The 12,617-nt window shown below is 43.4% G+C and overlaps 1 protein-coding gene across 1 annotated transcript in view; it reads right to left on the bottom strand.

The window, feature by feature from the left end:
• LOC137436105 (laminin subunit alpha-5) overlaps positions 1-12,617 on the bottom strand; it is a 196,992-nt gene that overhangs the window by 53,531 nt on the left and 130,844 nt on the right. The window contains exons 52-54 of the mRNA XM_078786514.1: positions 6,391-6,507; positions 4,132-4,286; positions 464-605 (exon numbers count right to left, since the gene is read on the bottom strand). Of these exons, the coding sequence (XP_078642640.1) occupies positions 464-605; positions 4,132-4,286; positions 6,391-6,507 (414 nt within the window). The remainder of the gene's footprint in view (positions 1-463; positions 606-4,131; positions 4,287-6,390; positions 6,508-12,617) is intronic.

Raw genomic sequence — 12,617 nt, 5'->3', positions numbered from 1 at the left:
CAAGCCTTGGGGTGCAACCATTTAAAATATCTTCGGGCTTGCCAGAGGTTCATCTTGAAGTGATTGTTAATGATCTGTCAGATCGATGATCAGGAATAGTTTGACTGTAAATTTTCTGCTTCATGAGAACGTTCTCCGTTGTTTATATGGGGATGGCTAAAATGGCTAAAAATGGAATATGCTTCCTCAATTAAACTCATATTACTCCTCTCTCTCTGACTTGACACTCTGAAACTGAACAATGAGATTCTTCCCTGAGTGTTTATATTTTGTTTTAGTTTAACAATTATGCAAGTGAGACGTATATGTGGGAAAGTTATCACAATCACATGACTTTTGGTGAGACAGCATACACACATCAGTGCCAACAGGTCTCTAAAATTGTGTCAATTGGTGCATGCGTGGATATGTACAAAGGCCGGAAGTTTTGTGTAATGACAGTTGTGTTTTATGTGCAAATCACCCCCTCTGCTATAGTTGCTGCATTCAATGCTTTGTTGGCCTCTTCTTCGGCTTTCCGGAGCATGTTCACAATGTTTGCGTAGGTGTCGGACATCGTGATTGCCCTCTGCACAAACTCATCCTGGCTGATGTTCTTCACAAGGCTAAATAAAACACAAAAATAGATGAGCAAGGACAAAAAGTACAGTCGATTGTCACAAATTTGAACTAGAGAGTTCATAGAACACCTTATCCTTGCACAGTCTTGAGAAAAAGGACACGAGAAGGGTCTTTTCCACTCTTGCTTTGCATTTCCGAGCACAATTTATATTTCCTGTGAGACGCCATTTTGTCTGAATCTCGATATTCCCCAATGCTGAGAGCGTGAGTGGCAAATTTGATTGGTCGAGGTGGCATAACATGGCATAATATTTTGTCAACGTACCACTAAACTGGAGGCATGTGCAAGTGACAAGAAGTTGACTTGTGTTCTACAGTGTTCAAGTATAAAATTCGATTGAAATAAAATAAAAGGTTTTAAAGGATATATAATTTTTTTTTTCTAAAGTATACTGCTGTTGATGCACCATCTTTTACACCACATTATTTAACACGGTAAATTGGTCTTCATGCTTATTTTTGTGCTTTATGACTGCCCCAAAAACAGCAAGCTTCCTGTTTGGAATGATTTTCAATTTTGTTTGACTTCCAGACAGCCAGACAGAGTGAAACAAAATCGCACCGGTGTCTGTCCGAAGAAAGCGGTGCAGTTTGGTGGTATGTGTGCAGTCCATGCAAGTTACAGGACTTTCAGATGCTGACAAATTTAGGACACGTTATAATTACCATTTAAGATCCTTTAGAATTAAATACGGTGGGTTAGAAAGGTTCTTCTTCTTCGTTTTTGACGGACGGATGGAAGGAAGGACATAGTCAAATATTGAAGCGGCTTCACTGCTTTAAAATGATCTTACTACATACAGTCTGTGCACAAGTGCGATCTGGATGAGATTCCATACAATTTGCCAAATTCACAGCCAAAGTTTTGCTAACTGCAGGTTAATGTTCCGATTCGCGTTATACAGTGTTCAAAATATATCATTCAATTGAAATTAAGCAGTTACTGGATCACGTGTGTAGACAAACAGACAGAATGATCGTTTTTAAGGCCATTTCCCCTGCTAGAGCGGGGGTTAGCCTTGCGGGCCCCATGACAATCATGGTTCTCTCTTTGAGGCAATGTTTTTATGGCCGGATGCCCTTCCTGGCGCCAACCCTTAGTCGCCTCTTACGATGCGCAGGGATACGGTGTACCTATTCTAAACCGGGGTACACACCGGGATCATTCATCCCAGCAAGCTGGTACTCAATTTGCCGACCTCGGAAGGATGACAGGCTGAGTCAACCCCCCTGGCGTTAATTCAGCGATTAGACCGGGATTCGAACCCAGGATCCTAGGATCCCAAGCCGGCACCCTAACCGCTAAGCCAACACCAGGCAACACCAGGCAAACAGACAGACAGAGACAAAGTGAACCAATTGCTCAACCGCGCCTTTCGCTTCACGTGCAGAGTAGTAGTAACCACCGAGTAGAATAGGGTCCGATGTACATCTCACCAGCATGAATGGTAGCAATTGTAAAATGGCCGCTTTTTCTTTTTGAAGCTATTACTTCTACAGTCGAACATTCTGTTGACTCAGCTTTGCCAAGTGCGCTGCCATTTGGCTGACAACAAATAAAACCCTCATGCACTCCCTTATGCTCTTTTACTGTACGTACATTGAACTAAGTGCTTCCAGGAAATCATGATGGTGAGCCACAAGTGAACTTAATTTGAACACGATGAATTACAAAAACACATTTGATGACTCATAAAAATTATCCCAAAAGGCTTTATGGAGATTGGGATCAAACATTTGATATCTGTATTTAAAAACTCCCATCAGGGGCCATTTATACATATATTATATACATAAATGTGGCAGGACATTTGACTCTCCCTTACCATGCTTCATAAATTTCCCCTTCCCTACCCTAACTCCTATATCCCTCCAAATCTCCCTCCCTCCCACCCCTCTCTCCTCCGTTCCAGTGCATCATTAAAAGTCATTATATTTGGACCTCTGGTTTTAAGGCTCTTAAAAAGTCATTATATTTACTCTCATAAGCAATATATTTGCAATATTTGCCAAAGCAATCGAAGCAGTAATCCAATGTCAAAGATGTTAAAACCACCAACAATAAGTCAATGCGAGAAGTCGATGCAAACATGGAAAGCTCATTTTTCTTTTTTATTACTCAAGTTCTTTCATAATTAATTAATTAAGAGTTCATTAAAAATTTTCGTTTTTCATCATAAAAAATGGCTGAGTATTTGATATTATGTATATTTAATGGTGCCTAACATGACACTTACATTGGTTCTGTTGAAAGGTTTAAAGTTACGGTTTAATGTACAAGCCAGGTCATTAAAAAGTCAGTATTTCAGACTGAAAAGTCATTATTTTCAACTCGCTCGCTATTCCCAAACCTCCCAACCCCGCACACATTCCTTCTCCTCCCATCTCTCAATTTAAATTTCCCCATTTTTTACCCCCCTCTCCCCATCATACATAATAGAGATTTGGCCCATTGATCTCAATGGGGGTTTATTTGATTGCGTTGGATTCTGTTTGAACCCACTGTGAAAGCTTGATTTATTAATTTTTTTGTTGTTGGAGGCTCCAGGCACGGACTATATAGCCGTCAAGGCCAGGTCTTAAATAAAAGAGAAGAAAAGTGTATGATGAAAAGTGTATGATGTTTGTTTGTGAGAAAGAGAGATTTAAGCTAGCCCGGTAGCTATAGTTTGAGTGAGACAGAAAGTAAGACCAGCAATCCTGACACGGAGAGTGTAAGATGGTTCCGGGCACCACTTTAACACTCCGAAGTCCGAACGGTAGTACTACCCTGGGCGGTTGCTGTCTACAACCTACTGCCTAAAATGTACATCTTTCCATCAGACATATCTTCTACTATAGTTATAATACATTAATACCTGATTGATTACCTGATTCCCGCATCTTTGTTCCTGTCTGGCGGTTTATTACCACGTGCTCTGCTTGCTGTATTCAAACTGTTATTTTATTCAAAATGTTCATATTCCTATTGGTGTTGTAGGATGACAAAAATACTTACCTGACTAAGTTACGCTCAATCTGGTGAGGTGGGAGAAACAAAGAAAATTGTCGCCAATTCGATTTTTCACCAATTTGTATGATTTCCAGATTTTTTTTTTTTTTTTTGGTATTTCTAAGATTGGACTGTATTGGAGTATAGAATGTTAAAAATGAGATTGCAGGAGCATTCTGTACAGGCTAGATGTTCTTGAGATTATCTGGTTAATGAAATCTCAAACTTCATGCCAACAGGCTCGTGAAGGCCAATCATTTTTCCCAGCTTGTGGTACATATTTTTTAATATCAGCGAATTAATGCACAAACATTGTATTTCTAAACAAAAGCGAAATTAATGCAAACCATGAACTTTATGCTCACAACCAAGTGATCATTTCACCATAATCTTGATCACACATTATGCTATTGGATTCACCTTACTTAAGGGACACAGGAGGAGGCCTATCATACCTCTGCTTCATCCACACCCCAGTGACACATCAGGGTTTTAAACATGAAAACGGTTATTTCCACCTTTCCAGTTGTTTGGCAACATTGCGCAATGAGCGTGCGTGTTCTTCTGCCTTCTGCACCAAAGGTTCTTGTGAGGCACCTTGGCTCAGACGGTTCACGTGCTCAGATAGGGGTTTTTCTGCCCCATCCACTTCAGCAGCCAATTTCTCAAACTCCTGGCATGAGTAAAAAAAAAAATGCCCATACAAAATTACATCCTGAGAAACAACACGTTCTGGCAGGTACGAGTCATCAAAGTTTTGATGATCATGCATTTATCATTAGGTAGTGCTGTCAACAGGAGTGCTTGTGAACATTTTGTTGAATAAGAGAAATAAACTCATAATAGTCACGATACTTTTCTAGAGTTTATAAGATATATGTACATATATATAAATATATACAGTGCATTCAGAAAGTATTCAGACCCCTTCACTTTTTTCACATTTTGTTATGTTGCCAGCCTTATGCTGAAATCGTTTAAATTCATTTTTTCCCTCATCAATCTACACTCAATACCCCATAATGACAAAGAGCAAACAGGATTTTAGAAAGTTTTGCAAATTCATTAAAAATAAAAACCTGAAATATCACATTTACATAAGTATTCAGACCCTTAACTCAGTACTTAGTTGAAGCACCTTTGGCAGCGATTACAGCCTCGAGTCTTATTGGGTATGACGCGACAAGCTTTGCACACCTGGATTTGGTGATTTTCTGCCATTATTCTCTGCAGATCCTCTCAAGCTCTGTCAGGTTGGATGGGGACCGTCCGTGGACAGCCATTTTCAGGTCTCCAGAGATTTTCGATTGGGTTCTCGTCAGGGCTCTGGCTGAGCCACTCAAGAACCTTCACAGAGTTGTCCCTAAGCCACTCCTGCGTTGTCTTGGCTGTGGGCTTAGGGTCATTGTCCTGTTGGAAGGTGAACCTTCAGCCCAGTCTGAGGTGCTGAGCGCTCTGTTTCAGGTTTTCATTTAGGACATCTCTGTACTTTGCTCCATTCATTGTTCCCTCAACCCTGACCAGACCCCCAGTCCCTGCTGCTGAAAAACACCCCCACAGCATGATGCTGCCACCACCATGCTTCACCGTTGGGATTGTATTGGGCAGGTGATGAGCGGTGCATGGTGTCCTCCAGACATGATGCTTAGAATTGAGGCCAAACAGTTCAATCTTGGTTTCATCAGACCTCAGAATCTTGTTTCTCACAGTCTGAGAGTCCTTTAGGTGCATTTTTTGCAAACTCCAAGTGGGTTTTCATGTGTCTTTCACTGAGGAGAGGCTTCCGTCTGGCCACTCTGCCATAAAGCCCAGATCGGTGGAGTGTTGCAGTGATGGTTGTCCTTCTGGAAGTTTCTCCCATCTCCACACAGGATCTCTGGCGCTCAGCCAGAGTGACCATCAGGTTCTTGGACACCTCTCTTACCAAGGCCCTTCTGTCCCGATTGTTCAGTTTGGCCGGGCGGCCAGCTCTAGGAAGAGTGAGTCCTGGTTGTTCCAAACTTCTTCCATTTAAGAATTATGCAGGCCACTGTGCTCTTGGGAACCTTCAATGCAGCAGAGATTTTTTTTTGTAGGCTTCCCCAGATCTGTGCCTCGACACAATCCTGTCTCTGAGCTCTACAGGCAGTTCCTTCGACCTCATGGCTTGATTTTTGCTCTGATATGCATTGTCAGCTGTGAGACCTTATATAGACTGGTGTGTGCCTTTCAAATCATGTCCAATCAATTGAATTTACCACAGGTGGACTCGAATCAAGGTGTAGAAACATATCAAAGATGATCAAGAGAAATGGGAGGCACCTAAGCTAAATTTCAAGTGTCATAGCAAAGGGTCTGAATACTTATGTAAATGTGATATTTCAGTTTTTGTTTTTTAAAAATAAATTTGCAAAACTTTCTAAAATCCTGTTTTCTCTTTGTCATTATGGGGTATTGAGTGTAGATTGATGAGGGAAAAAATGAATTTAAACGATTTCAGCATAAGGCTGCAACATAACAAAATGTGAAAAAGTGAAGGGGTCTGAATACTTTCTGAAAGCACTGCATATATGTATGTATGTATGTATGTATGTGTATATATATATATATATATATATATATACACAGTGAAACATCAGGATGGCAGTTTATAGCCAGGTCAGGATTCGAGCCCAGGCTCGCTGGCTTATAGGCACGTGTGTACACCTTTTGGCCATCTTGCCAGTCCTTTTGAAGGTAATTTACCCGATAATCAAAGGTTCTGTGTCTGCATATGTTTCTATCGAAATGTGTGAGACCTTTCTTGTCGTCTCCAAATCGTTCAGCAGATCGCGTAGCTCCTCCAGCTTGTTCTCCGATTCTCCCAACGCTTTTTCAGCTCCATCTTTAAGCTTGTGGACTTCCCGAGTACGAATCTGCGTCAGACAGACATTACATATAATTAGGCTGATCACAAGAGATTAGGTAAATTAATATATTGTTGTGGTTTTTAGAACCCTCCACTTGGTAAATTTTTGTAAATGTTCCCTTAATCTGTAAATGTCCCCTGTAAATACTCCCATTGTTGGTGTAAAGGTCAAAGGTCGCACCCTAGTTAGGCCACGAGCAACACGTAGCAAACCATAGGCTTCTTCTTTAGTTATTTCATTAGTATGTGTTTCAGGTAAGGATCTGTTTCCAATAGTTGAATCTGCATTGTATTAATCAAATAACCTAGCGCCCTTCTCAAATTCCGATTCCATTCATATTGCGGCGTAAACTGCTCTCCACAACATATTGCGCTACTCTGCCAGCCGCAGCAAGATGCCATTATGCACGCGGTCAGAGTGGGAGAGAAGGGAGGAGCGGCCAGGAACATAGGCATGGCCCCATCAACGCGTCACGAGGGGAGGTACCAATGAACCCTCGTGACCAATCCGGGCCGAGGCGTGTTCACCGGTAGGCGGAGCAAAGCGGACGCGGCTTGATAGCGAGGCTTGTGATAAAAGCGCGAGCGTGAAGCCCTTTTGCGGAGATGCGGGGGAGATCGGCAGATGCGAGGAGAGAAGATCGGCAAACTCGAGAGAACAGCGCAGAGGCGGCGAATATAAGAACAATGCGCGGAGGATCATTTGGGACGATAGTTTTTGATACGAACTGCCGTTGGTTTTGAGAGCGTTCGGTACGCTATATGTACGCGCATTCCAGCCCCTCGCATTTGTAAGGTCCGGCCGCGCGCCAACGACACCAGCTGCCTGCCATTCCTCACGGCGGACCCGGAGCCTGGGACCATCTGCCCGGACCTTCCTCCCCTACCAGCTACCAATCCGTGTGAGTCTGTCTGTTTGTCCTGGGGTCGTGATAAGTTAAGACTGTTTAGATAAGCTTGCCCTATGTCCTTTTATTTCCTCCTTCTTGTATATTCCCTTCTTTCGTTTCCTCTTTTAGATAGTTAATATGCTTTGCAGAGAGATTGGTGAAGGTATTTGGGAAACCATTGACCAATCACCCTGGCCAATCTCATCCCGCAAAGGAGCGGGATAGTTCCAGGACCGAAGATGGCTAGCTTAACAAGACAAGGGGATTAACCCCCCCTTGCTAACGGGAGTGCCGTACTCTGCGATCTGCAACAATATGTATCCTTCAGTTGCTGTAGCACTTGTGAACCTTTGTATGATAGAGAGAAATGCTAATTTATGCTTTCCAGAAATGTAAACAGTTGGTAGAAATATCACAAAGGTGGGCGTCAGGATTTGTTTCCATGGATACGCTTTTTGATACAAAGGCTAATGTGTACGCGACACACAACATGCAATTTTATTGTTTCCACACATACATTTGACATGGTTAGACAGATTAATTAGACAGGTGGTCCGGCTATTGACAAATATCACCACTTTTAGTTTAGCTTACTGAAAGCAACAACCTGGCGACCATTATGGCTGCTAGTTTGTGTCAAAGCTTTATCTCCAACTTGAGTTTAAATATTAAATGAGCTTCTGTTTTTCTTGTATACCAGACTCAGCAGTGTAATGGTTTGGTAGGTTCGAACCAAAGATTGAAAATGGAACGTGCTGCTTCCTTGCTTGATGCTCAGCATTTAAAAAAGATGGAGCATGGACAATAAACCACAGGTTGATAAAAAGCCTCCACTAGAAGAGGCTTTTGATGGGCCTAATGGCCTCCTTCTGTGTTGAGGCTTCTTGTAAGGGAACTTGCATTATTGTTCACAGATGATTATTCCAAATTCAAACAGAACTTTCAGGATTTTCCTTACGTCTCACCAACTGGAGAAACTTAATCACCCTACATAAGTCTATCTACCCATCTACCCATCCCAACTCTCTCTTCCTCATATGTGGTGATTTCAATTGTCACCATGCCAGTTGGCTGGGTGTGGGTACCTCTCTCACCAGCCATGGCTCTTCAGCAAAGGACTTCTGTGACTCACTGGGACTGACACAATCTGTCTATTTCCCGACCCAGATCTCAGTCAATGGAGCATCTTCTCTTCTGGACTTGGTTATGACTAACTTCCCTGCAAATGTCTGCTGCTCTTCTTCTGCTCCAATCGGTTCTTCTGATGATGTGCTTGTTAAAGTGGACATCTCTCTGACCATTCTCAGAGAGCCTCCTCAGCGTCGACGAGTCTGACATTTCACTCAGGCCAACTGGCATGGTCTTCAAGCAGCCATCAATCATCTGGACTGGTCTCCCATCTCTACCGCCTCTGACATCAACTCATCCTGGGAATTCTTCCAAAGTAAATTGCTCTCTCTCATGCACAGATTTATCCCATCTCGTCTTCAGTTGCCATACCCTTCCTCCCATCCATGGTACACGGAATCTTGTGGTGAGGCTATTGCCCAGAAACAACTTGCTTTCGTCTCCTGGAAAGCAAATCCAATGGACGGAAATCTCATTTCCTTTCACAAAGCCCAAAACAAGTGTGTGTCCACCCTCAGGAGAGCCAGGAAACAATATCTCTCCGTTCTCAGGACAGAACTCTCTTATCTGTCTCCCTCTTCCAAATCCTGGTGGCGTCTGGTCAAATCTGTTTCTGGTATTTGTTCCCCCTCCATCCCCTCCCTCACCTCAAACGGCCACACGGCTGACTCCCCACGTGAAAAAGCTGGATGCCTCAACTCTGTGTTTGCCTCTAAATCTTGTGTCCCAAACCCATCCCTCTCTGTACCCACCGTACCCAGTCGTACCCAGCTGCTCCTGGACTCTGTGTCCTTTCCTCCTGACAAGGTGGAAAAGTTTCTGTCAACCCTCGACTCTGATTCTGCAACTGGACCTGACGGCATCAGCCCACGGGTCCTAAAATCCTGTTCTTCCGCTCTTTCACTCCCTCTATCTGTTCTCTTCACCCTCTCTTTTGCTCAAGGTCATCTTCCATCTGCTTGGAAATCTGCCAACATCACAGCTTTGCACAAAAAGGTGCAAAAACAGATCCCAGCAACTACAGACCAATCAGCCTTCTCCCAATTATCAGCAAAGTCATGGAATCCATCATTGCTTCAGATATGAAATCTTTCCTCTTCTCCAATGGCTTGATCTTTGATCAGCAATTTGGTTTCAGACCTGGTCACTCTACCCTGGACATGCTGCTTCTGCTTTCTCAACAATGGATGGAGGTCCTCAATGCCAAACAGGAAATTAGAGCTGTCTCCCTTGACATATCACATGCCTTCGATACGGTCTGGCACCCCGCTCTGCTCACCAAACTCTCCTCTTTTGGTATCCATGGAAATCTCCACACATGGCTGGCGGACTTCCTCTCTAATCGTAGTCAACGTGTGGCCCTGAATGGGTTTCTCTCATCTCCTCTTCCTGTTCAGGCTGGAGTTCCCCAAGGCAGTGTTCTGGGCCCTGTGCTTTTTCTGGTCTTCATCAATGATCTCTCTGACTCTCTTGAAAATCCTCTCTATCTCTTTGCTGATGACTCTACTCTCTGTCGCTCCATTCTTCATCCCTCAGATCGGCAGTCTGCAGCCTCCTCACTCTCTGCAGACCTGGACAAAATCACAGACTGGGCAAACAAGTGGAACATGTCTTTCAATCCTGACAAATCTCACACTCTTACGATGTCTCTCCGAAAAGACCGACTGGACAACGCTCCTGTCCATTTTCTGAATAATCCTCTCCAAGAAGTTCTGTCACTCAAGCTTTTGGGTCTCACTATCTGCCATGATCTTTCCTGGGAAAACCACATTTCAAATCTGGCCTCCAAAGCCAGTCGCCGACTGGGCATCCTCCGTCGTGCGAAGTCCTTCCTTGGCACACCTGAGCTCCTCACCACATACAAGGCTTTCATCCGCAGCTCAATGGAATACTGCTCTCCCATCTGGGCTGGTGCTCCTGCCTCACACCTAGCTCGTCTTCACGCTGTTGAAACCAAAGCATTCAGAATCATTGGAATCTCCCGCGATGAAGCTAACTCCAAGGGCCTCTCACTCACTCACCGCAGGCAGGTTGGTGGTCTTTCCGTCTTCTACCGACTCCTCTCTGGCCTTGCCCCCCCCAGCTCTATCTGGGCTCTGTCCCGCAAATATTCCTTCAGGTCGCACAAGATCTGCCTGCAACCCTCTTATGGTTAAACTGCCAAAATCAAGACTCTCTGCTCACCTTCACTCCTTCATACCTCTTTTCTCCCGCCTCTGGAACAAACTCCCTCACTCTCTTCAATCCCACTCCACCCTCCAGGTCTTTAAAACAGCTGTTCACCACCATCTCTTATCTTCCCCCATCCAAAACCTTTTCTATTGATCTATTGATTTTGATTTCAAAACAAAACCTTGATCTTTTCTATCCCCGCTAATTTCACCCCAATTCCACTTTTTGAAATACCAACTTCTGTCCTGGAAGTCCTTGGTGTCCTTGTGTTTTATACTTCTCCCCCCCTCGTTTCCTTCTCCCCCCCTCGTTTCCCTCGTCCCGCGCTTCCTCCCCCCAAGCCCTCTCCCTCCCACACATCTCCCTGCTCTTAAATGTTATGTGCTCTCAAGTGTTTGTGTGCTTCCCCTTCTCTTGTCTTCCGCTCCCTCTTTTTATATATTTTGTTTGTCTGGTTGATTTGTTTGTGAAGTAAATGTCAGCTCTTTCACGAGCCTCGATTCAGTATACAAAAAAAAAGAAGAAGAAAAAAAAAAGTCTCAGTCAGTTTTTGGAAAACTTTTCTACTGGATTGTCCACCCAAAAATTAAGTTAACCACGCAGGAACATCGACGATCATGCTAATTCGTATGCCAGACAATGAAATATTTTTTTCTAGACAAAATCGAGGCTCATGGAAAAACGAGGTGACAGAGGGTGAAAAGGCAATTGTAATGACTGTAGAACAGTGCAGCTGCAGTTGGACACAATAAAGAAGGAAATGAATAACCAGGAAAAGAGGAGAGAGAAGAAGGAAGGAAACAGTATCCTGCAGGTAAGAGGGTTGAGTTGGGGAGGGTAAGAGTTGATGGAGGTGTAGATTTGAGATGGTGGGTAGGGTTGAGGGATTGGGGAGGGTAGTTGACCTTACATAGTGGTGCACCACATGCTTGAACCCCTGGAGGGTAGAGTGGAATTGAACAGCCACAGGAAGGCGTTTTGGCAGACAGGATAAAACAAGAACAAACTAGAACGGCACTCCGCCTTGTTGGCCATATCACTCAATGATGAAGAATCACTTAAAAAATTAAATAATTATCATATCCGAATCCATATTCACATCTTCACCAACATCGAATCGATTCTTCCTTGTCAAACACACAACCTGTCCAACAAGTTTCGTCGAAATCCATCCATAACTTTTTGAGATATCCTGCTATGTATCGTTTTTGGCCCGATCCCCCAATAGTGAAGAATCACTTATAAAATTAATTAATTCTCACATCCGAATCCATATTCAGATCTTCACCAAAATCTAATTGAATCGTCATTGTGAGACACCCAACCGGTCCACCAAGTTTCGTTCAAATCCGTCCACAACTTTTTAAGATATCCCGCTATGTATCGTTTTTAGTCATATCTCCCAATGGTGAAGAATCACTTAAAAATTAATTAATTCTCATATCTGAATCCATTTTCAAATCTTCACCAAAATCTAAATGAATCGTCCTTGTGAGACACCCAACTGGTCCACCAAGTTTCGTTCAAATCCGTCCACAACTTTTTGAGATATCCCGCTATGTATCGTTTTTGGCTCGATCTCCCAATAGTGAAGAATCACTAAAGAAAATTCTAGTAGCCGGATCCGAATCCGGATCTTCACCAAAACCTAATCATTTCGTCCTTGTGATATATGCTACATCTCTGCCAAATTTCGTCCGAATCCGTCCACAACTTTTTGAGATGTTTTGTTCACAAACAGACAAGCAAACAGACAGACAGACAGGGATGAAAACAACCTCCATCCACCTTTGGTGGTGGAGGTAAAGGGTGGAAGTTTGCATTTTACCTGGATTTTGGGAGGTGAACCAGGGGAGGGTTCTGAGGAGGATAGCAGGGCTAATTCTAACTTTTGCACTGATGAAGGGCTAATGCTCGAAAAATCAGC

This window comes from Myxine glutinosa, chromosome 11 (genome assembly GCF_964187855.1).
Source record: "Myxine glutinosa chromosome 11, kmMyxGlut1.1, whole genome shotgun sequence".
NCBI lineage: Eukaryota > Metazoa > Chordata > Myxini > Myxiniformes > Myxinidae > Myxine > Myxine glutinosa.
This window is presented reverse-complemented; position numbering and strand designations above follow the sequence as displayed.